The sequence below is a fragment of the Saccharomyces kudriavzevii genome (assembly GCF_947243775.1).
Source record: "Saccharomyces kudriavzevii IFO 1802 strain IFO1802 genome assembly, chromosome: 8".
NCBI classification, from domain to species: Eukaryota; Fungi; Ascomycota; class Saccharomycetes; order Saccharomycetales; family Saccharomycetaceae; genus Saccharomyces; species Saccharomyces kudriavzevii.
Genome location: NC_079279.1, coordinates 26,383 through 50,998, shown reverse-complemented (window position 1 = coordinate 50,998; position 24,616 = coordinate 26,383). Strand labels below are relative to the sequence as shown.

Here is a 24,616-nt window from a genome sequence, read left to right as displayed (position 1 = left end):
TTAATTTTTGTAACTTTTTTTTTTCCACCCCCAAAATTCAGTAGTCTAAATTATAGGCCGCTTTACTATCTTCATTTATGTCGTCAGCATCCTTCGGCACGAATTCGCTTGCTTCAATATTAGTACTGCTGTGATTGGCAGCATGAGGTTGGCCCATGTTTATTGGAGGGGGCATCATATTTCCATCTAATCCAGATGGTGGGGGAGGTGGCATGGGATAAACCATCATGTATGGATGATGGTTACCGGCCGAATTCTGAGAAGGATGCAATGGAGCCATAGGGCCCATATGATATTGCATCGGGTGATAATAATAAGGTTGGAAATAGTACGGTTTTGGGGGTACCTCACTGTATCCATAGCTTGACCTCCTTGCATAACGTTTCTTGTATTGGGCCTTGTTACTACCACTGTTATTATTGTTGTTAGAGCTACCTGCTGAGGAATTGTTGTATGTGGTAAAGGAATTAGCAGCGTTATATCTACCAGATGATTCAGGAACTTCGGATGGCAATTCAGAATTTTCATCACCACCATCAATACTTTCATTTTCAGAGTTTACGCTCTTAGAAGAGGGCGACGACCAGGCATTGGGCATAGATTTACGTCTTAGTGGCATCATCCCCTTCATAAACGCGGAATAATTTTGCGGGAACATTTCAAAATCATTCAAACTGGCGGCGTTCGGTGGAGGAGGTCCCATAGCCATAGGTCCCATTGGCATATAGGGCATAATGTTTTCGCTTTCCTGTTGAGATCCCCCACTCATTTTCCTGTACATATTGATTGGTGGCGGTGCCAAGTTCAGTTCAGGTCCGGTGAATGATTTACCGGACCTGGTGCTGAAAAATTGATGGTGGTTGAAAGTGCCACTACCACTCTTATTGAAAAACTTCCTGTTGTGACGGCCGCCAACCTCTTTATATTGGACGTGCATCGTTTTATTCAAGAAAATTGCATGGTTCTCACTTTCCAGAGCAGCAGCAGCGGCCTCTTCCGTTTCATATTTGATAAAGGCAAATATGTTTGTTGGCTTAAAAATTAAGTTGATATCCTGGATCTTCCCATGGGTGGAAAACCTCCTATCCAATTCCTCTCTAGTGGTCTCCTTATCCAACTGGCCCACGAATATGGATTTTTTATCAATGGTGATCTCAGAGTCTTTGTCCTCGTCGTCATTAATACCTTCACTTCCTAATTTTTCATCCAGATCACTCACACTTTCATGTTCGCGCTCTTCTTCTATAATGGCACCATTCCTCTTCGAGTCCTCTCCATTGCTGCTGTTATTGTAGTTTTGGTGATATCTAGAATTCTTGAACTTGCCCTTGTCCTTGTGCAGCAGGTTATAATTCTTTGGGACGTTGATATTTTGAGCCCACTCGATTATCCAATTAGGATCAGTCCGTAGGTTCGCATAAGCCCTGATCGCATCGTCTCTGTAGATGAATTGAACAAACCAAGAATTTGCCGAGGATATGGGGTAAGTGTATCTTCTTGTATACTGATTATCAGTTCTATCGGGGACGATCTGCTCCAAGCCGCCGAATTTCTCGCAAATTTGAGTGATTTCGTTAAAATCAATACTTTGCTGGTTTTTCAAGTACAAAGTCCTGTTCACTTTTGCAGGTTCACAACGCAATCTTCTGCCGTTCAGTAAAGTACCCTGAGCGCGAATCAAAGCGTGTTTAGCATCGTGGTCGTTGTTGTATTGAACGAAGGCATAAGGCCTATTCGCGTTATCGCGCAGTACCTTAACTCTAGCCAAATCACCGTACCTCTTGAAATTATCCGTCACTGATAGGCACAATTCGTCATCGGACAGGGCAGCCGCCAAACTTGCCACGAAAATACAGGAAGATGGACGGCCTCTCGACTCGGTGGACGTGGTGGTAGCATTATCCCTGCCAGTCGTATCTTCATCCGCATCCTCCTCGGGATCTTGCAAAAAGTTGTCGCTGTCCGTGTCTGAATCCTCGCCGTCGTTTTGATGATCTGACCCCATCGAAGATACCTCCGAAGGCAAAAACTGGTCTATATCCTCTCTGATAACCAGCTCAGAGTCGGCTTTTAGACCATTTGGGTGAGGATCACGAAGGGAATCCGCGGTGGTGATTTCTGTTTTCATTATTTCGACAAGCTAAAAGAAAAAAGAAGACGGTATTTTTTTTTCTTTTTCTTTTTTGAGTAGGCAAACAAACAATAGAGAGTATGTATATAAAAATATATAGGAATGCAATCAGATTTTTTCTTCTCCGTGATCTTCTAGTCCAAAAATCGCTTCTCCTTCTTGTTCTTGCTCTTTTATTAATTTGTTTTACCCAAGAGAACCATCAACATGAGAGAAAGGGAGACAGATTAAGATCAGGATAGGGGAAGGGAAAGAACTAATTTTAAGGGAAGCACAGATAAGAAAACCGACGAGCTTATATACTGTTTCCCTTCTCGCAGCCGCCGATGTCAAGCGGGGGATATAGAGTTTTACCAACGCTGTTTGCCACCCGTAATGGGCGGCTAATCAAACGGAGTTAGCCCACACTTAAAACGCCTTTAATCTGCAGAAACCATGCTGCATGATCCAGAGCAATCCCGGGGAAGCGGTTTTCCGGAGGTAGTTTGTACTGCCCTTTCAGTGGGTGGGAATGCAGAGAGAATGAGGCGGTGTTTGCAATCGGCACATCTCGAGCTTTTCTGCGCGCCGGAGTCTGGCGGGCCCCCAGGACAAGGGGGTCACAAAGGGCCCTACACATTAGACAAACGCCACATGACCCGCCAATGCGCAGGCACTAGATACCGTTGAAGGAAAAAAAAAAAACGCAAGAAAATAAAAAAAAAAATCGGATTCCGCACAAAAAACAGAGAGGCTGATCTGACCTTACCTCCATTAAACGTCCATGTGTAAATATACTATAGATAAAGATAAAGATAATAATAAATCTAACGGGAAATAGCCGCCCACGAGGATCAGAAAAACACAGCGTCAAGATCCCCAAACTCGTCGTCGAAATTAGTGCTGAACGGCTCGTTGGAGTAATCTCCGAACATGTTCTCCAGCGCGTCGTCCTCCACGGCAGGCACAGACTCCTTTTCCGTTGCGGCTACATGGGGATTTTGCGGGGGAACTGCTGCCGCCACTTGTTGCTGTCGCTGCAAATCCTGCTGCTGCTGCTGCTGCCCCCCTTGCAAGCACGCTTCGTCCGGCCCTTCGCTTGCAGTTGCCTCCTTTTGACTGATCCGCAGCCTGGCTTCGTGGTATTGCGCCAGAACTTCCTTGTAGGTATGTGTCCAATAGTCTGCGGGCGCCTCCCGAGGATCGCCGCGGAGCTTGTCCACCAGCATGGCCTCATCACGCCGGACGACCACGTCGTCCGGCTGATGCCTCAGCCGGCCGCCGCCTTGGTCGAAGACGGCGTCTATCAGGTCCTTCGTACTGCGGGATCCGTTCTCCGCAGCTATAATAAGATCTGTGTACTTGAGCGGCGTCGGCGGCTTTTGTTCTGGCTGCTCGGCTGTTTGCGCTTTCAGATCGAGTTGTTTCTGCCTGAGATATCTCATCGTATGTTCGCTGAACACCCTGGACTTCCCGATCCTGTCGCACGGTACGGTCGTCAAACTCAGCATGTTGAACGCATCGTTCGAGCTTATGAAGTTCTTGAGGAGGTTCGAGCGAAACGATATCGTGTCGCTCTCGTCGTGTATGATATTGCTGAGCTGTTCCGGTCTAAGTCGCACGCGTTCGAAGTCCTGTCTTTGCTTGTTCAGCTGCTGCTGCGCGTAAGTCAGTGTCCTACCACTCATGCTCGCACCAGAACCGCCGTACCCGTATTGGTAGTTGTTTTCCTCCGCGAAGCTCATCAACGACGGGATATTGTTGTTTACCGCGCCCATGCTGCCGAGTCCACCGACCTGAGCGCCGGTGTAGTACTGCTGGCGCGAAGTCTTTGCATGATGTGACCTTTTCTTCTTGACGACACCCATTATTTTGCTATGCTTGTAAAATTATGTGACACACTTTTCTCTCGCCTTTTTCGCCTTTTGCCTCAACTCCCCTTTCTGGACTTGGAAACCTTGTTTCGTTGCTTCTCAACCTCATGCTTTTTCATCTCCCTCTCCCATTTTTTCTTTTCTTTTGGGTTTTTCCGCGTGTGTTTCCTAATCGTTCGACGGAACAACCGTGATGCATGACCGAAGAATGGTCGCCGCATTATAGAACGGCATAGGCCCAAACCGCGGCTAATTAGCCTCACAATATGAAACGCTTGGGCCGCAAACGATACGCGTGTCTCGTTAGTTCTGCTCGTTTCTTGTATTCGGGCTTTCGTTTATACTCCTTTTACTGTTTGGATCTTGCCCTTTTTGGTAACGTAATGGATTTGCACGGATCAGTCGTTCTTTTTTTTCTTGCGGGTTTTCCCGCTTTCCTGATTCAATCAATACTCTTCCTACACAAAAAGTGAAAAAAAAAAAAAAAAAAAATGGGAAAATAGAGCAGGCTCATGGTAGCACCACTTGGTAGCACCACTTCCATCAGCTTCCTTGATTCTTATGTTATTACGACCGGCATCGATTACAAAAATAAATGATCTTTCTTTGATACAAGAAAGGCTCTTTTCTCGCACATGCATTTTTTTTCATCAGGCACTCATATATACTTACATCTATATATGCATCGATACGCTTGAAAAAAGACGCATTTCACATACATGAAACCATCAGCGCCAGGCCCAGCGCCAGCGATCTCAGTCGGAGTCAAAAACTCCATCTGGTCCATCTTCTTCTACCTAATCGTTATTCAAGCGCTCGGTTCTGCCATAATTTCCGGCGGCATCGAGTTTGCCATTGCATATGCCATGTACCATTCCCGCGTAAATCTCATCACTTTATGGGCATTCCCTCATACGATCTCGGGCGACTGCGCACTGAGCCTGTTCATACAGGTGGGTCTCACATGGGCCAGCGAGGAGATTCTGATCGGATTCGATGACTACAAGAGGCCTGTTTTCAGGTTGAATAGATGGATTAACAAGCCGTCACCACAAGCAGAGCAGTCTAACGAAGAGGTACTGCTCCCAAAGAAGCGGTTCATTGTGGACTACTTCGAAACCAAAGATAATGTCATTGTCAAGCAAAATAGGCTATATAAAAATTGTAATTGGCTCTTCGCCTATTTGGAGGTCAATAGAGGGATCATCCCAAAGGGTAAAGGGGCCACGCTGAAAGGCTTTCTCATGTCCCAGTTTGTTCATGATGGTTCGCGCTCAAAATTTGTTAACTTTCTGGAATGGTTTGTACAGAAATTCATCAGATCCATGATCCTGGCCATTGCCATGTTTGTCGTCATTTGGCCCGTCACTATGGGTATCCTTGCCGGAATCGGTCATAGGGTCGGGTCCTACGACTTCTACTTCAACGACTATCCGCTACCGCAAGTGATGAAGTTGATTTACGGCGTTGTCATCGCATTCATATGCACTCCAGTGACCATTATCGTCATCATGTTGCGGAACCAATTCCATGAAGAACTTTACTATGAAGGCTTGGCAAATGGTACGCTACAGCGGGACCAAGAAGACTGTTCAACGGGTTCGATCGATCAAGACATTAGCACCACCAAACACCAATCTGCAGAAGCAATAGTGTGATAATTGGAAAAAATGGAAAAAAAAAAAAAAAAAGGAAAAAGCATGCGCAACTCTAATTTAATATTTAACACACCCTGATATTTAGTTACAATCTAACAATCTATAATATCCCTTCCTAAACTTATAATTTTCCCCTTTGTTGTTTATCCCGCGGCATCGCACACCAATGCATGCAACTTATTGATCTACTTTGATACATAGAAGAGGCAAAAAAGAAAACACTGCCCAAAAAAAACGCCCGAGAAGCAAAAACAGACCCGAATTTTTAAATTATACCAAAATTCTTGGATACTTGGTGAGAATACGCGCCGAATTCGTGCCCATTCGGTTCTGCAAACCTAATTTCCCTAGCGATTCTTGTAAAAATGTAACTTCTTCGTCTTCGTCTTCGCTTTCGTCATCTTCCATGACACGGCACAGCAAGTAGTCTTTGATGATGTTCACTATACCCAACATCTCTACGAAATCATCCTCCACATCGCTCTCGTCCTCTATCTCTTCATTCGCAAGCTTGCTCATGATTATGTCATTAGTACAGCTTTTCTGGTTCAGGCTGAACTCCCAATTTGGCTTCAATGGAGTCTCGCCCATCATCGTACGACGCGATGGTAACATTGGTATCTTTGATTGCAGAGGCGGCAAGATGGAACAGCCTGCAGAAGAGTAGTTGGGCACGGCGTGAGCAGGTTGATAAGGTGGCATAACATGTTGTGGCTGGCGATTCAAAACACTACCTGTAGTGGATGAATGCAAAGGTGGTAAATGTTCGGTAACCGAACTACCTGCTGGATATTTAGCCAGCTGTATTGGCACGTAAGATGTTGTGTTTGTAGTAGGTGAAGCGGAGCCACCGGCCTGCAGGGACTGATATGGCATAGCGGTAGGTGGTTGGACATAGCTCGTTTGCGCAATCGGAATATGCGCAGAGGATGCAGGGGAAGCAGCACCACTACCGCTTTGTTGCAAAATATAGTTATTCGTCATATTTCTTGATAGTTTAGTGAAAAACTGGGTTGCACCGGCGATCGTCTTATTAGAACAGCCGTCCTCATATACAGGCATCATTTGGCTGTTGCCGCCTTGGCTTACCGCCTTACCATTATTGTAGTACAATGGCGGCAGGATTGTTTGCAATCTGGCACTCAACTGTGGAGAATAGAATGGCTTGTACTGAGATATTTCGTCTGAACAAAATTGATTTAACGAAATCGGTTGTGGCTGCTGCTGCTGCTGCTGCTGTGAAGGCAAACGTTGAGGAATTCCCGTGGGCAATGGGGGTAATATTTGTGGAGAGGTAGAATGTGACTTGAAACTGCCGTTCACAAGATATGGGAGAGAAGCAGGACGGGATGACACCGCATCCTTTATGTTTCTTTTGTTCTTCTTACTGGCTCTCTTTGAGCCGAGTTTGGGACCTCTCTTCCTCTTCAAGATGCCACCATTCTCCAGATGAATCTTCAAATGCTTTTTCAGGTCCTGTGGACGCTTGAACTTCTTAGAACAGGTAGAGCAGCCAAACGGCTTTAATGGTACGTGAACTCTCAGATGTGAAGTGATATGGTCTCTTTTCTCCGTTTTCGTAGAACAGTCCCCCCAATGGCAGTTCAGTTGTAAATTCTTATGTGACTTCCTGCCCACATGGTCATGGCATAAATGACTATACAGCAGCTCCGGTTGGTTGAACATCATACCACAGTTTTCCCATTTGCAGTAAAGAACTATGTCTTCAGAATCGCCGTCGTTATCCATATCATCCTCATCATCGTCAGCCGGGTTATGCCCTTGCGTCAGTGGTGACGAAGAGGAAGAGTCAGACGAAGATGGTGTGGTGGGAGAAGCAGCTGAGGCACCCAATAAATCATATGGTGGGGTGTTCAAATGCGAAGAACTATGGTAGGGCAGGGATGATGAAGAAGTGCTGCTGGGTGACATTTGTTCCTCTTCTTGCCCTTTCGAACCAATAGCCTCTGTGGCACATGTATTCCTGGACCTCTTCGAACAATCAGAGGCCCTTTTTGATAGGTTGGGACTGGGCAGCCCGTCCCCTTTCGAAGCGCTGGGAACAACTTTTCTGTCATTTTCTATGGAGTGCTGGCTGACCTGAGGCGTGGCAGTGCCATTTTCCTTATTAAGCAGATCTTCCAGTGGCACCATATTAAGCTACTTCAAACAAACTCGATTTACGATTTTTACTTTCTCTCTTTGCACTTATCCAAAATTGTGGTGCAATAACTGTACGGCTTTCTTGATAGAACTGTGACAAAAGCCAAAGGTGCATAGGCGGCGAGTCTTGGAACACATCCAACTCACTTTATTATGTTGCGTTTTCATTTTATCTTATTTTTTCCGATTTGTAGATTGGCCTCCCTTCCGTAAAACGTGACTTTTCAAGCCTTCATCATCTCGGACGTAATTTTAGAAACTCCGAACAAAAGGTTATTTTATTTCTCTGCGATGAAGTCTGGGAATCGCACAGAATATACCGTACAAACGCGGTTCTCCGCTTGGTATGCCTAGTTTTCACATTGACTAGAAACGGCCGTACAGGTTAAAGTTCGTAAAAACATTCTTTTTGGACATTCGAAGGAAAAAAAATCAAAAATGGAAATTAAAGAGATGTATGTCTTATCGTTTATGGAATATTTATTACGTATAGGAACGGCAGCCATCATTCGTTCATTACACGCAGAACCCTCCTGGAGTAGTCTACGTTATCTGAAAGCGAGATGTTAGAGTGGTTTGTGGCATCGTCACTTGCTATGGTGCTGAGCATTTTACTCGGGTCCAATCTCTGGTCCACCAGCACTGCGTCTTCACCGAGGGCGATATTAGATTCTATTTTATCATGGTGCTTTTGGGTGGGTGGCGAATGGAGGAAGGTAGAAGCTCTTCTGGAGAGGGTGGGGTCACGGAATGGGCTTGCTAGTGTGCTGGGGTCATTCAGGGGACTGCCTGCAGTCAGGGAATACGTGGATTGGCGTGAAGAGGGCGATTCGGACGTAATCTGTCCCTTTTCATCGGTGTATATTAATCTTGGCGTGGAGAAAGTGGAACTTGACGATGGCGAGGGCGTGTGTAGTGTGGCGGAGGTGGCCGTGGCGGTTTTGTTCGGGTACTTGGACTGTGAGAATTTACTTTGGTATGCGTTCTCGAAGTCCTGCGCCTTTCTTGCTGGTCTTGTTCTATAATGGTATATCAGGTATATCAGTACGCATATTATCGCTAGGCATACCACGCCGACCACCACAAAAGTGGCTGCTATTTTCCCGGGGGAATGCCAATACCCTTTCTTTCCTGTAGACTTGTTTGTGGGTATGTTGTTGTTGTTATTGGTATTGTTGCTGTTGCTGTTGCTGTTGCCGTTGCTGTTCGTGATTCTACCACCGACACCGACAGAGGTAGTGGTCACTACTGAGATGGGCGTTTCAGTGGGGGCAGAAGAATAAACCTGCGTTATTATTTTTGTCGTGGTGAGATATCTTGAAGTGATTTCCGAGACGTTTGCGTCCATGGTGTGCACGGAAGTGACTGTTATCACGGAATACTTTAACGATGTCTGTAGGTTCACGGAAGTTATAATGGACGTCGTTGGGGCCGCTGTTGTGCTGGTATAGGCCACCGTCGTGCTTGATGTAGAAGCTGGAATGGATGACGTTGTAGTTGAGGAGGTTGTGCTCGACGACGCTGAACTTGCTGAGCTTGAGCTTACAGGCGTTGAAGACGCTATACTTGTCGACGTAGGAGATGTTGATGTGAAAGTTATTGGTGTGGATGTTGACGAAATCGTGCTTGTCAGTGTGCTCGTCGACGAAGATGTACTTGTTGGCGTAGAAGTTGAGGAGATTGTGCTCGTCGACGTAGAAGTTAAAGAGGTTGTGCTCGCTGGCGTGGAAGTTGAAGAGGTTGTGCTTGTTGGCGTAGAAATTGAGGAGCTTGCGCCCGTCGACGTCGGAACCGGGGCCGTTGTGGTTGCGCTCAAACTGGTCGTGTCCAATGTTGTGAGAGTACTGCTGGCTGTGATGCTGCTACTTGCGGCACTACTGCTGGCGGTGCTAATGCTCGCACTGGATGTGCTGGGGGCTGTCGACGTTTCCACACTCTGTATCGAGCTTAGCGGCGTCTGCCCCAAATATATATAACCGAAAAGGTTCTCATCAGCATTCCCACATTCTTCATAACCGTACCCGGGACACGCACCACTACAGTTGCCCACCGAAGTCTGCGTGCTGGGCTCCGAATCGCTGCACCAGCACATGTACCCCTGCACTACGGCAAACTGGTGGCCTGCGCAGTTATTCGAACACCACCCATTGCTCTGAAACTGTTCTCGTACGCCGTCGGTGGTCGCTGTGTTTTGCGACGAGCATACCGATTGTGTGGCCCGTACCAGGCTGGCGCATAGCGCACTGCACACTAACCATATATTTACTTTTGTATTCATCGTTGCCGTCTGCATGCGTTCTGTTCTGAGGATCCCACGTATCTGACCTATCTCTTCTTTCCAAAATATATATAAACAAACTTGCTGCGATGAACTCCCCTGCTGCACCCGGCCCCTGAAGCAAGGCCAATCACAATACTACAGAACGTATATATATCCAAGAACCTTTCCAGCTTTTTGCAACAGAACGATTTGCTCACCTTAATCCATGCCAATATCCCGGTGTGGCCCAATACGGAAATGCCGTAACAGTACTATTGTCCTGCAGTAAACACATGCTGCCCGAAGGGGTAACAAAAACAGCGCAATATGCAGGTACTGTGCCTTTGATTCCCCTTTACGGTCGCGCCCCCCCTCCGTTCTGGAAACCACATACACACAGCGCCCCCGCGGCCTCGTCTGGGCATAGCTGCCGACACCAGGTCCGTACAGAAAAATGTCTTGCTCCTTATCGCTGCACGCCATGTACCGTAAAACGCAGTCCGTAAGGTCGTAGTGGCAACCGTATGCATCGTGTAGTTGACAACGTTAACGTTGACGTTGACGTCGACGTTGTCGTTGCTGTTGCTGTCGCTGTTGCTGTTGATACTCATGTATGATACGGTACATTTATCATTCGGGACGGGGATGATTTTGAGATGACTTCTTCGTGAAACATGATTTTTCATTTTTCATATATTTCATTTTTCATTTTTCATTACTATTTGGTGAAGTCTCGAAAATGTCTCATAGAAGCAATTGGTAGTAAGCTTAGAAGTACCTGCAAGTCGCTATTCGGAATTTGTGACGGTAAAGAACCCGCTAGATACCGAATATGCACGACAAGAAGTCGCCTATGGCAAACTCTCACTATTTGAAAAACTTGAAACAGCAGTTTCGTAACAAAAACCTGATCGAAACGACTATTCATCTGGTAAATTGCAATGACCATGACTCATTGGCCTTCTTGGCGAGGACATACGGGATTCCACCGCAGTTGCGACACGTGGTGTGGCCGATCCTGTTGAAGTACCATCCGATGTGCATTTCGCCTAATATCGCCTCCAACACCATCTCCTGGGACCCCATAACGAATGATTTCATACTGAACGACCCTTTTTTGAACAGTAAAACGTCCAGTGATAAACAGGACAGAGATGACGAGAAAAATGTTCTCCCGTACGATATCGAATCTGTCATTCTGCATGACTTGAAAAAGTACTTCCATTCAAGATCGAACCCTGCGGGCTCGTCCAGCAATGCCAACACCACCAACATCGCCACACCAACGCCCGGCTCGTCGTCGGACTCTTCTACGATCTCTTCTATGGAGGTATTATCTCCCTCTTTGGACTTCGAGTTTCAGATCATCGAGACCTTGAAAAATGCCATCGTGAAGTTTCTGCTAAAATGGTCGAAAATCTTCAAGTATGAGAGCGGTCTTGCCTGGATTGCCCTGGGGCTGGCTGAATGGTACCCAATCTACCCCTATGAAACCACGTCTCCTTTCAACGAGACTCGCTCGTTTTATGACGCGGACGACTATATAGTACTGAGCGGCAGAAAGCACGCTCATCTAAGCACCAGCACCAGCGCTAACAACAATCCTCATGTCAACACGAATAACAACAGCACGAATATAACGTCAGGCATGCACAACCTGAGTATCAACACTAATACCAGCTTGCACAATTCTCCCTACATTTCTCATACGCTATCATACCTGTATAGAGAGTATCCATTACCTTTTGAACTGCGATCGAAATTGCCAATTGCACCAATTTTCTCATTTAATGCTCTTTTCGAAAGACTGGCTCTCGTCATCCTACACTGCCCCGATACTATCCTAGCACACAAACAGTTGAAAAATGACTCAAACACGTCATCGAGCTCAAAGGCAAACCCGAATTTCAACACTAATTATTTCCCTATTATATCTGGTGGTGACTTGTCATTTCAAACTCAGGTTTTTTTCAAGGTATTTTCTTCAATTTTGCCCGAGCTTTACCAGCCTTTGACGGAAGAGTCCTCATTGCAACCTTCATCGCCAAGAAGTTCCTGGATCTATTGGTGGTTGAAATGCTCCGGTTCTAAAGCTCTGCAAAGGCAAGATAGGGGACGCGTATGGGATTTGCTGCTTGGCTGGAGGCCCAAACCAAACATGAACACAATAAATTTCTTCTTGAATTACAACGACAAGCAGATGGATCATCTTTACCACGATTCACCGCAGTGTGATAACGAGCAGTATTGGATGAAAGATTGGATAGCTTTGTACAATAATGATCCGTTTTGGTTCCCTGATCTGGATAGCATGGAACTGGGGTCCAAGAAATTTCCCTATGATTATATGGTTTTCAAAGAATTACTCTTGCGGAATAAATATGGTGGTACTCAAGATAAAACTCAAACGAACGATACAACGCCTCCTACTGATAGTGGTTCAAATGAAGATAAGTCAGAATTAAAATTACCTTTTTCTTCAATTGATCCCCATATGCAACTCATCTTCATTTTTATCGCGATTTTGCAATTCAATGAATTCAAACTACTAGAGTTTGAGGAAGTGGAAATTTCAGAATTTTTAAATAATCTTCCTCTACTAACGAAATTCGATGACTCTTCCTACAGGAAACTATACGAAAATACAGAATCTAGCGTAACCAGCCTACCTTCGTCACCAACTACTTCCACAATGGCATCATTACAATCAAATTCTAACTCAAGTGCTCATATTTCCAATCATCACATGCTGATCGAAGTTGGTAATGATGCCAAAGCTTCGCATTGTTTTGATGATCTTTTGAACATGGCGGGGGATATTTGGAGGAAATGGTTATGGAGAGAATTAGAGGAAAGCTCTATTTGAAACTTTGTAAAATTCTGCGTTAAGATATACATAATTTTCGTACCCAATATTTAACTCCTTGCATCTTTTTTATTTCTTTTTAAAATAGTCAATATTCTTCTAACATTACTTTTCTTCGATTTCGAGCTTTTTATATAGCAAAATTTTAATATTTAGTGCTTGAATATACGTAGCCTTTTTCTTTCTTTTACTTTTTTGGTAGTTTTTATTAGTAGTACATCTATTGATAAAAAAATATATAAAGTTCTTCTAAAAGTTTATAGACCGATGTTTTTCAATTCCAACTCGATTCTGTTCGTTGAATCAACATCATTCAAAAGTCTTAAGTTCTCCTCGATGTTGTTTTGTAAACTTGGAATTTTCTGAATAATTAATCCGCCGAATTTTATCATTTGCAATTTAACATTCTCAATGGTTTCCTTGTTACAATTTATTTGGAAAACATGGCTCCACAGTTTTTCCACATTTTGGATAAAATCCGCGCTACTAATCGCATTAAATTTACCAATTATTGAAACCCCAATCTCACTAGCGGCTAACTGTGTTCTCCATGTGTAGATAATCCTATCGTTATGGAAAAGATATACCACTTCATCTATTATAAAGTCCAGTAAATTTATCGGGTACTTCGATTTAGAATTGTTACATATCTCAACAAAAATCTTCAACAAATTAATCACATACTCCTCGTTCTCAATGTTTCGTTTGGACGATCTTTGCGTAATTTCAGTGTTGGGTTTAATTCTCTTTATTGTGGATTCATCTGAAGCCTGTCTGGTGGAATCTTCACCATCATCAGATTCTTTACCTAATGATTGGATAATTTCTTTGGACCTTTCAATTAGTAATGCAATCGTTGCATCCTGTGGATTCACACTAACATATTTTGCATATAATGGTATTATTTTTTCAACATATTTCGTGCTCTTTCTTGACGCCTCGATTCCCATTACATCATTGATGGAATCTTGGAGGTCGTTATCACCGGTCACCGTCTGACAGAATTTTTCTGTCAACGAAACCACTGCACTCACGATATGCTCTTTACCATCCCATGATCTGCCACTTAATGCCTCCTTAGATATATCGAATAGTTTAACAATTTGCGCATGAGGAATGTTATTATCAATCCTTTCACATAATTGTATAACCGATTTAGCACATGTTTTCCTAATCGAAAAATCATTCGACTTGATATTTGTACAAAGTATATCTAAAATCTCCGGTAAATATAACTTAACAGTACCGGCACCAGAACTCGAGGCCTCTGTCCAGATCTTGTTATATAGAGATTCCAAATCTTTATCTTCATCGTTGCATGCTACAAAAATCAAAGGCATGAATATGCTTGCCACGTTATCGAATTCTGACCTAGCATAACTTAAAATTGAGTCAATCGCTGTACCGACAATTTTCTTGTTATTTTCTGTTGACATAGGCTCGAAGTATTTCGACATAAGTCTTTCAGAATATTTGATGCACTTATCCAATGCAGAAACTTTGAATAAGTATCCCATTGTAATGGCAAATGTGATATTAACAGACTCATTTCTATCTTCAAACATGGTTAGGCAAACTTTCAATAGCTTCCCAGAATAGGGTTTCATTTGCATAGAGTACCGTTTCACTAAGAGGATTATAACAAGTGAGGAAGCCACTTTGGATGGCAAACCGACAGATTTTTTTGCTGCTTTTATAATCACATTGATTATATCCTCCATCATGGAATCATCCGAATTGGAAATCAATTTTTCAACCGTTTGGAATAATGGTGAGTTGGTAACACCGTTTTTTCTCTGCGTATCGATAACATTAGCATCAATATTATAATTAGCAGCATTTAATGCCAGATAATTGATTACTTGAGGTTCAATGGAAGAGAATAGTGTAATAAAATCGTAAATCAAGTCTGGAGTGAATGGTTTGATCGCGCCGGGAGAGTTTTTCACCAAATCAATTAAAGTGGTAAGCGCAAAATTCCTAACTTCTTCCGCGTCACTGTTCAAACCGTGTAGCCCCAATAAGAACGGCAAAATATTATCCAATATTTCCTTGGATTTGACAGGGTTCACTCCCTTTTCCACATCAATAGATTTTGCCAGTATTTTGGCCAAAACAGTGGTAAATTTGGTACCGACTTCTCGAACACTGTCCTTGATATCATCCATGGTTCTAAATGCCATTGTCCAAATTTTCAGCATTTGATCGGAAAACTTTTCTTGGGGTTGAGATTGGATCAACTGTAATAACGCGGATGTGCTCGCCTCTCGAACCCTCCATTCCTTGTTAGCCATACCGCTCAAAAGTTCTTGAAGAATAGCGTCGAAATAAAGGGAGATCGTCGAAGAAGAATCCGAAATCAATGTATTCCAAATATCAGTCATTGAGCGTGAAACTGCTTGGAATGGATCAAACCTGTACCTATACAATTTTGGGATCAACTTTTTTGAAGTCTCTTGATCATTTACCAATATTTCTTCTAGAGAAGACTTGGACATGATAGCACCGAGACCGAATGCAATACCTTTCCTTGATGACCATAAGGCGGAACTCTTGGCAAGAGACATGAATTTATAAACAAGTGCAGGGTCCCCAACCTCGGATGCTAAGTTCAGAATATCTTTGTAAGTACTGATGGACCCGTCACCTGTGTTTAAAATGCCAGGCTCAAATAATTCGGTCTCTTCAGAAACTGAACCCGAGACACCAGTAGCACTTGTAGATGCAGTGCCTGCGGTTGAATCTGTGAACGATTTGAGTAACCCTTTAACCATACTTTCCTTCAAGTCCGAACCACCAATTTCATAAACCAACGAAAGCCCTCTGGCGGCTGAATCCTGTATAAATTCATCCCTGTCAGCTAAAAACCTCATGAATCTCAAGTGAATCTCATCACATTTAGAGGCGACCTCTGGCAAATGACTCAAGTATTGAATATATGATAACAACCAAATACAACATGCCTTTCTTAAGGAAGGTTTCGTGGAACTGCAACCTGAAAGAATCTCATCAAGTATGGTGGTAACGTTTGTGGCGGGAAATTTTTGTTGCATAATCGTAACATCAAAATTTGGAATATCAACTTGTTTAATCAAGTATCTACTTGACCATTCACCAGCCAAGACAGTTAAGGATTCACCAACTGAAAATAAGAAATCATTTTGCTTGGAAACATGAGTTTCTAGTAGCTTCTCTTGAAAAATACTGAAATTTTCTAATTCGTTTGAATATAGTGATAAATATGACCAAGTTTGAATAGCTGTCACATCGTTGATTAATTTATCCTGTACATTGTCCATAATTTGCGTCAAAAATTTTTTTCGTTCTTGAGGATTTACTTTGAAAAGTAAACCAAATTTTGTCACCTGACAAACTAGCTTTAATATCATATTTTTGTTGGTAGTAGAATGTGATAGATGAGTTACCAAGTTCTCTAATAGCTTTAGAATACTCGCATCTTGAATATGAATCGTTTGGTTCTTCAAATACAATCTCGGAAGAACGTAGGATGCAATATATGTTTCTGCCAGTGTTTGCGATTCAGATATACATGTTATTTGTCTAATGTGTTCCGAATCTACGGTAGCAGTGGAGATGATACCAATGATGCTTGCACAAACTTCTAAATCATTATCACTTAACGATTGGAACTTAGTAATGAGTAAATGGTACAAATCGGGAACAATTTTTTCCAGTTTCTGTAAAATAGTACTGTTTACAAAATTCAATAACGTCAAGAGGAGAGAACCAAATATTGGGTCTTGATATGGAAATATTGCTACTTGTTCACCCTTGCTGTCCGTAGTAGTGAACTCGTTTGACAAAAGGGTTAAGAAGCGAATAAACATATCATCATTCATTGTTTGAACCATTCCATTCACCCGAGACACAGCTGTATCATCAAGTTCCAAAGCTTTATCTATTCTAATTGACCAATCTTCATCTTGGATTACCATTGTTTTTTTACCATAGATTGCGTTGGAAATGAGACATTGTTTAATGAATCTGACAATGTTATTCAACGATTTCCGAGTAATTACTGCAGATTCAGAATCTAGCTGACTGATAAAAATTTGAAGAAATTCATCGAATTGAGGAAATCTTGTCTCGGACAATTGAGAGCCCAATAAATCCGATGTCTTCACAGTAACCGAAGCGTTCAAAGAAGCGTTATTGATTCTAAACCAGAAAGGCTGTAGTCCCTTGAACGATTCTTCGATAATATCAAATCTGTTCGTTCTCGCAGTACCCCAAAGATTGAACAATCTTGCTTCCGAGTCGTGGAAGGGGAAAGCGGCGTTGGTAAACTTTATAGAAACATACTTTAGCGCCATAATAGAGTTGATAGTGTCGTTATTATTTTCCTGCTGTTCCTCATCAATCGATAGGTTTTTCCTGAGTAGAGCTTTCAAATGCAATTTGGATTGAGATGGCAAGTTTGATAGATGGCCCACCAAAGAAAGCAAAGCCTCTTGAACACTGGCGCGGAATTGTGGTAAATCGCTTTGTAGGGATTCAAATAAGAATTCAATATAGGACAAGTCGCTTACTAGATCGAAATCTTTTTTCAGGATATCACCCAACGTTTCGTATTGTAATTGTCTTTGCAAAATTGCAGTTTTGAAAGCCGGTGTCTGGGATCCCAGCTGTAGTTTGGGCCAACCCTCCGCATGAAGGTTATTTCTGATCAAGGAAACAATACTAGTGGCGAAATCTGTAGATGAAGACGACGACGAAGAAACATGCAAATTTTGGTAATTCAATTTTGCTACGTGACGAATAAAGGCGAGGGTCAAAGATCTCAGTTTATATTCAGATGAATGCAACCCGATGGAGCAAATTAGAGAAATCGATTCTGGGTTGTTGGTGGCGAACTGACTTCTGTTTAAAATTGACAGAATTTTCTCCTGCAGGACAGATTTTACGGGCGGTCTTCCCTTTGCATTGTCCCCTATGTACAATGTCTGCAAGAACGTGATGAACTCTTCATTTTCGCAAGGCATGGGGAAGCGTTTCATTAACTGTGCCGCGGAATCAGATAGAGTCGTAGAATCCTTAGAGACAACGCACAGAAATTTCATCAGTTCTATAACCCTGGGCGACTGCTCAGTAGTTTGACCGGCCGCAATGCCGTGGCAAACAAACTGGAAAATGGCAGTTTTGAACTTGTGCAACTGGTCCTTGTTGAAAGTGACGCCCGCATCGTAAGTAAAGAAAGCTACGTCCGCCAGAGATAGGCCCGGACACGTATAGCCCCTCGACAGAGGCTGTTGCGAAGTCTGAGGCTGCTTGGAGGGTACCAGCAGGAAAAACCTGGTGAACTGGCGCATCAAAAACGCAAAGCCTTTTTCGTCCAACTGTAGAGACTGCACAAACTTCTCCTGCTCGGGTGAAGAGTCCTGAGGGGCAACCCAGTCCAAAATAAGCTTCAAAAGGATATGGAACATTCTGGCGGCTACTGTGCCCGTGAGCGCAGGGATGCTGGACACGACCAGGGGCAACAGCAGCTGTCTTTCTTGCGGGGAGAGCCTATCTATTCCCTTGGACGCCAGCAGCAGACTGTAGAGGCGGACATTAGTAGAGTCTTGATGAGCGGCTAAATTGGGCTCCTCTGCTTGGACAATAAGCGCCCGCACAGGAAGCTGGACCTGGGGCAGAGTATTTATTCTAGATATGACGTTCTTCAGGGCAGAAAACACTGCTGTTCTGACAGAGGCATGTGGAGACGCCAGCTTCAGCAGCAATGGCGGCAAAAAGGTTTGCAGACCAGTTTCGAACTTTTGAGGGGAGTCGGCGATAGCCAGGCGCAATTCTGTTTTCTCCACGAGTTGTTTCTCCTTCGTTTCATCAAGGGACATGGCCATGATTATATGCGTGATAAAACCGAGTATAGCCTGTTTATTTTGCGTTTGGCAGTCCAGCAGAAAAGATCAAAAGGTCGTTATTAGGAACCTTTTTTTAGCTTCTTTATATTAGATAAAGTACCTTTTTGCCACCTGAAAATGCCTTTTCCGGAGACCGGGTAACATATGGCTGCATCACTTAGGCGGCTAAAACAAGGAAAAGAAGATATAAAAAAGAATTAAGGAATATCAGAACTCTCACAGCTCTTCTCAGAAGCTGTCGGTAATGGGAGGCTGCTGATCAGGTACCGAGGACCGTGTTTTGGCGGCACACTGGCGACGTCCCATGTCTTCATCAAGGTAGAATGTCAAGCGGTTAAACTCTCAAGCATGTATAGTCACGGAACAGAGAGTGTGAAACCATGCATGCGTATTTAGTAGAATGTACATACTGCTATTTCATCACCTTTCTTTGTTCTCTATGGTATATAAATGCCCAATTTTTCTAGGCGTTGTTGGAGAATGAAGAAAAACCAAAAAAAAAAAAAGAGATAAAAAGAGCAGGGGAAAAAATAAATGAGAATGTGTACGGCTCTAAACTGAGAAACCGGACTCCACACAAACAGAAACACCATATGAGCTCACAACCCTCTTTCGTCACCATAAGGGGAAAGGCTATCTCTCTAGAGACACAGACGGAGTCGCTCCTCTCCAAATACTCCACGTTCGCGCAAACAACAAGCTCAGAGCAAACTGGACAAGAGAAGAAGATAGACAAGCAAGTGGAGGAAATCTTGGGCCAGAGACAGGACGTAATCGATTCGCTAACTCAGATCTGCGATGCGAACCCGGCAATCTCTGCCTCAAAACTCTCGCAGCTGCAGCGTCACAAGGAGATCTTACAAGACCACTGGAAGAGCTTCCGCAACATCAGGTCCTCCATCCAGCAAGAACGCAACAGGCTCAACCTGCTGTTCAGCGTGAAGAACGACATCGCCAACTCCGCCACGGATGCGCCAGCCCCCATCGGCGACGCTGACGAGTACATCCAAAACGAGACAAGGCGGATCGACCAGTCCAACAACGTCGTCGACCGCCTTATTTCCCAGGCCTGGGAGACCCGGTCGCAGTTCCACTCGCAGAGTAATGTCTTGAACACCGCAAACAACAAGGTGCTGCAAACTCTGCAAAGAATACCGGGCGTTAACCAGCTCATTATGAAGATCAACACGAGGAGGAAGAAGAACGCGTTTGTATTGGCTACGATAACCACACTTTGTATACTATTTTTGTTTTTCACATGGTAAATAGCAACTCTAGTTAACAACGTACATAAAACATAATTCGAGGTGCTCGGGCTCGCCATTTTGTATTTCTTCTATCCTCATTGGAGTAAAGTATCAATTAAAGGGTGTGGAGTAATGCAGTGAGGGGCTGATGACTGCATTGGCAAAAGTTGAAAAAAAAGGTGAGGAAAAGAAAAGAAAAGAAAATCAAACGCAGCAAAATGTAATAAAATGTGGGGGAATGCATTGCACTCGAACCATATATAACCTGTGGTTTGTGTTATGACAGGAACTATACAACCGTTCTATGTTTCACTCCCTGTGTCGTGTTGTAGCATTTTCCAAACGTTACATATTCCGACCACCTCAGCGCCCCTATACTAGTTTAACGCAAGAACAAGGCCGCTTGTCTAAAATTATGGAAGATTTACATAGCGACTACGTCCCGCTTATAGCCAGTGTCGACGTCGGCACCACCTCATCCCGATGCATTCTTTTCAACAGGTGGGGTCAGGACGTTTCAAAACATCAAATCGAATACTCAACTTCTGCCTCGAAGGGCAAAATTGGGGTTTCCGGGCTAAGAAGACCCTCCACCGCCCCAGCTCGCGAAACGCCAAGGACCAGCGACGTTCAGGTCAACGGCCAGCCCATATTTTCAGCAGAAGGCTACGCCATCCAAGAAACCAAGTTCGTAAAGATTGAAGAACTGGACCTGGACTTCCACAATGAGCCCACATTGAAGTTCCCGAAACCGGGTTGGGTTGAGTGCCATCCGCAGAAAATCCTGATGAATGTTGTCCAGTGTCTTGCCTCGAGTTTGATCTCATTGCAAACCATCAACGCCGAGCGTGTTGCGAATGGCCTGCCCCCCTACAAGGTGACCTGCATGGGCGTGGCAAACATGAGAGAGACCACGATCCTGTGGTCCCGCCGGACCGGCAAACCGATTGTTAACTACGGTATTGTCTGGAACGACACCAGGACGATCAAGATTGTCAGAGAAAGATGGCAGAACACGAGCGTCGAGAGACAACTACAACTGAGACAAAAGACTGGGTTGCCGCTGCTATCCACGTATTTTTCGTGCTCCAAACTTCGCTGGCTCCTGGACAACGAACCTCTGTGTGCCAACGCATACGAGGAGAATGACTTGATGTTTGGTACGGTGGACACATGGCTGCTTTACCAACTGACCAAGCAAAAGGCGTTTGTATCCGACGTGACCAACGCCTCCAGGACAGGATTCATGAATTTGTCCACTCTGCAATACGACGAGGAGCTGTTAAGGTTCTGGGATATCGACAGCAACTTGATTCACCTGCCTGAAATTGTGCCCTCGTCCCAATACTACGGAGACTTTGGTATCCCCGATTGGATAATGGAAAAACTGCACGATTTACCTAAGGCGGTGCTGCAAGATCTGGTTGAGAGCAACCTTCCCATTCAGGGTTGCTTGGGCGACCAGAGCGCCTCAATGGTGGGCCAGCTCGCCTATAAGCCCGGCGCTGCAAAGTGCACCTATGGTACGGGTTGCTTTCTACTGTACAACACGGGGACCAAGAAACTGATATCTCAACATGGCGCATTGACGACTCTAGCGTTTTGGTTCCCAAACTTACAAGAGCACGATGGCAAAAAACCCGAACTGAGCGAGCCTCATTTTGCCCTGGAAGGCTCCGTCGCTGTGGCTGGTGCCGTGGTCCAATGGCTGCGTGATAACTTACGACTAATCAATAAATCAGAAGACGTTGGCCCCATAGCATCTACAGTGCCTGATTCCGGCGGTGTAGTTTTTGTTCCTGCATTTAGCGGCCTATTCGCTCCATACTGGGATCCCGATGCAAGAGCCACTATCATGGGAATGTCCCAGTTCACGACTGCTTCCCACATCGCCAGGGCCGCCGTAGAAGGTGTCTGCTTCCAGGCCAGGGCCATCTTGAAGGCGATGAGTTCAGACGCATTTGGTGAAGGTTCCAAAGATAGAGACTTTTTAGAAGAGATATCCGATGTCACGTATGAAAAATCGCCATTATCTGTTCTGGCAGTGGACGGTGGAATGTCAAGATCCAATGAGGTCATGCAAATCCAGGCGGACATCTTGGGACCGTGTGTCAAAGTTAGAAGGTCCCCAACAGCAGAATGCACCGCTTTGGGGGCCGCCATCGCGGCCAACATGGCATTCAAAGACCCGAAGTCACGCCCACTATGGAAAGACCTGCACGATGTGAAAAAATGGGTTTTCTACAACGGGATAGAGAAAAATGAACAAATATCACCCGAAGTTCATCCAAGCTTGAGGATATTCAGAAGCCAATCCGATGATGCGGAAAGAAGAAAGCACTGGAAATATTGGGAGGTTGCCGTTGAAAGATCTAAAGGCTGGCTGAAGGACATAGAAGGCGAACACGACCATGTCATAGAAAACATTCAACGGTAAAGTAAACCATGATTACTCTTGTAGCATCACTTTAATGTAAATTTAAATTTCATATTCTTGTTAACCATGTATTATATATATATGTATATTTCAAATGACTGCAAAACTAAAATGTAAGGGTGTAACCCAAACATTACGATAATTTATTATCTTAACATATCTTGTTCGGGTTTTCTCAAGCGAAAAAACCCGACGCAGCAAGAAAAAAGAAGACGCAGAAAAGTATTATTGATTTGCATATAAACGAGAAACAATTCGCAACCATTGAAAAACTGTTTTGACTAAATTTATTTCTTAGTGGTCCCTTGTTAACTACAGCAGAAAAGAGAACTCAAACTAAAATGGCCCCAGGTAAAAAAATCGCTCCAGCTCCATTCGGTGCTAAGTCTACCAAGTCTAACAAGACCAAGAACCCATTGACTTACTCTACTCCAAAGAACTTTGGTATTGGTCAAGCCATTCAACCAAAGAGAAACTTGTCTAGATACGTCAAATGGCCAGAGTACGTCAGACTACAAAGACAAAAGAAGATCTTGTCCATCAGATTGAAGGTTCCTCCAACCATCGCTCAATTTCAATACACTTTGGACAGAAACACCGCTGCTGAAACCTTCAAGTTGTTCAACAAGTACAGACCAGAAACTGCTGCCGAAAAGAAGGAAAGATTGACCAAGGAAGCCGCCGCCATCGCTGGTGGTAAGTCCAAGCAAGACGCTTCTCCAAAACCATACGCCGTCAAGTACGGTTTGAATCACGTTGTCGCCTTGATTGAAAACAAGAAGGCTAAGTTGGTTTTGATCGCCAACGATGTCGACCCAATTGAACTAGTTGTCTTCCTACCAGCTTTGTGTAAGAAGATGGGTGTTCCATACGCTATCGTCAAGGGTAAGGCCAGACTAGGAACTTTGGTCAACCAAAAGACCTCCGCTGTCGCCGCTTTGACTGAAGTCAGGACTGAAGACGAAGCTGCTTTGGCCAAGTTGGTTTCCACCATTAACGCTAACTTCGTTGACAAATACGATGAAGTCAAGAAACACTGGGGTGGTGGTGTCCTTGGTAACAAGGCCCAAGCCAAGATGGACAACAAAGCTAAATCATCCGAATCCGCTTAGACCGAAAAATGAGAAAATTTGCATAAGAAATTTAACTTTTAATAATACTATTATTAATTTCAAGCGTTTTAATATAATAATGACCTTAAATAACCTTTTAAGGTGGTTACTTTGTTGAAGCTTTGACACTTGGGACATGGGAAGTACCTCATTATAGGAAAATCATATCGACTTGTTTTGAATATCACAAAATTTTTTGCATGCCTTAGTGGCTTGGAACTCCTGGCTGTGTTGATCGCATGCAAAAATTTTTGTCTATCCAGGTCAAAAAAGGTCATTTAATCAACTTCTCCAAAGACGATATGATTATTCCATTGAAGTGAGCGAAAACCGTTGTTTCGAGCCAAAGTTACAGAAGTAGTCACCATCGTAAATAAATATTGCCATTGCAGATCTATGCCGGGAGCGAATTCGAATCCGTACGCCCGTTTGCATGTTTTTTGTTATTGCCAATCTTGGAGCTTGAGGCGCTATTGATTAGTGGATGTTTCCGCTTCCAATGGTGTTTTGAGCTGCTCCTATCGGTGGCCAAGTCAAGAATAAATGTGATGCCATTAGGAATGTCGTCAGCAGACGACCATCGCAATTATAAAGAAGACGCGGAAGCCCTGTATTGAGAACCGGAACTTTCAAGTCTACGGCACGATTACATTTTAAACTTGCATTCTAAGTAACCGACCTTATTTAAGCTAAGGGTAAGGCAACATAGACACTACGTGGAGATCAGAACTACATAACTCATGCAAAGTACCGTGTATGCTATGGCTAGATTGCAGATGCAAAATAACGTCATTTAGCAGAAAGTAACGCAAAATATATCTATTTGTACCTTAAATCAGACATTTTTTTTTTCATCCCCACCCAAACTCAACTGGGCAGCCATTCGTGGCACTAGTAGATAACAGAATAGCACCTTGGGGGCCATTTCTGCAGCTCAATATTTCCAATCTGGTCTGAAATTCCTTTCTATTATCTTTGGAATGCCGTCCCAGGTGACGCGTCGT

General features: G+C 43.9%; 10 protein-coding genes across 10 annotated transcripts; 5 read left to right on the top strand and 5 right to left on the bottom strand.

The window, feature by feature from the left end:
• Positions 1-37: 37 nt before the first annotated feature.
• Positions 38-2,128, bottom strand: RIM4 (Rim4p; the record flags this gene model as incomplete). Its single annotated transcript, XM_056228345.1, has 1 exon — positions 38-2,128. The coding sequence occupies one exon, from the start codon at positions 2,126-2,128 to the stop codon at positions 38-40; it is 2,091 nt and encodes a 696-aa protein (XP_056088076.1).
• Positions 2,129-2,964: 836 nt separating this feature from the next.
• On the bottom strand, positions 2,965-3,978 carry SNF6 (Snf6p; the record flags this gene model as incomplete). The annotated part of the gene is made up of 1 exon (XM_056228344.1): positions 2,965-3,978. One exon carries the CDS (start codon positions 3,976-3,978, stop codon positions 2,965-2,967), a length of 1,014 nt encoding a protein of 337 aa, XP_056088075.1.
• Positions 3,979-4,703: 725 nt separating this feature from the next.
• On the top strand, positions 4,704-5,642 carry SKDI08G0160 (uncharacterized protein; the record flags this gene model as incomplete). Its single annotated transcript, XM_056228343.1, has 1 exon — positions 4,704-5,642. One exon carries the CDS (start codon positions 4,704-4,706, stop codon positions 5,640-5,642), a length of 939 nt encoding a protein of 312 aa, XP_056088074.1.
• A 270-nt stretch (positions 5,643-5,912) lies between these two features.
• Positions 5,913-7,796, bottom strand: RIM101 (alkaline-responsive transcriptional regulator RIM101; the record flags this gene model as incomplete). The annotated part of the gene is made up of 1 exon (XM_056228342.1): positions 5,913-7,796. The coding sequence occupies one exon, from the start codon at positions 7,794-7,796 to the stop codon at positions 5,913-5,915; it is 1,884 nt and encodes a 627-aa protein (XP_056088073.1).
• A 514-nt stretch (positions 7,797-8,310) lies between these two features.
• On the bottom strand, positions 8,311-10,098 carry WSC4 (Wsc4p; the record flags this gene model as incomplete). The annotated part of the gene is made up of 1 exon (XM_056228341.1): positions 8,311-10,098. The coding sequence occupies one exon, from the start codon at positions 10,096-10,098 to the stop codon at positions 8,311-8,313; it is 1,788 nt and encodes a 595-aa protein (XP_056088072.1).
• A 799-nt stretch (positions 10,099-10,897) lies between these two features.
• Positions 10,898-12,931, top strand: OCA5 (Oca5p; the record flags this gene model as incomplete). Its single annotated transcript, XM_056228340.1, has 1 exon — positions 10,898-12,931. One exon carries the CDS (start codon positions 10,898-10,900, stop codon positions 12,929-12,931), a length of 2,034 nt encoding a protein of 677 aa, XP_056088071.1.
• A 257-nt stretch (positions 12,932-13,188) lies between these two features.
• Positions 13,189-18,795, bottom strand: ECM29 (Ecm29p; the record flags this gene model as incomplete). The annotated part of the gene is made up of 1 exon (XM_056228339.1): positions 13,189-18,795. The coding sequence occupies one exon, from the start codon at positions 18,793-18,795 to the stop codon at positions 13,189-13,191; it is 5,607 nt and encodes a 1,868-aa protein (XP_056088070.1).
• Positions 18,796-19,409: 614 nt separating this feature from the next.
• On the top strand, positions 19,410-20,081 carry GOS1 (Gos1p; the record flags this gene model as incomplete). Its single annotated transcript, XM_056228338.1, has 1 exon — positions 19,410-20,081. One exon carries the CDS (start codon positions 19,410-19,412, stop codon positions 20,079-20,081), a length of 672 nt encoding a protein of 223 aa, XP_056088069.1.
• Positions 20,082-20,367: 286 nt separating this feature from the next.
• On the top strand, positions 20,368-22,500 carry GUT1 (glycerol kinase; the record flags this gene model as incomplete). Its single annotated transcript, XM_056228336.1, has 1 exon — positions 20,368-22,500. One exon carries the CDS (start codon positions 20,368-20,370, stop codon positions 22,498-22,500), a length of 2,133 nt encoding a protein of 710 aa, XP_056088068.1.
• A 341-nt stretch (positions 22,501-22,841) lies between these two features.
• RPL8A (60S ribosomal protein eL8) lies at positions 22,842-23,612 on the top strand (the record flags this gene model as incomplete). Its single annotated transcript, XM_056228335.1, has 1 exon — positions 22,842-23,612. One exon carries the CDS (start codon positions 22,842-22,844, stop codon positions 23,610-23,612), a length of 771 nt encoding a protein of 256 aa, XP_056088067.1.
• Positions 23,613-24,616: the final 1,004 nt, after the last annotated feature.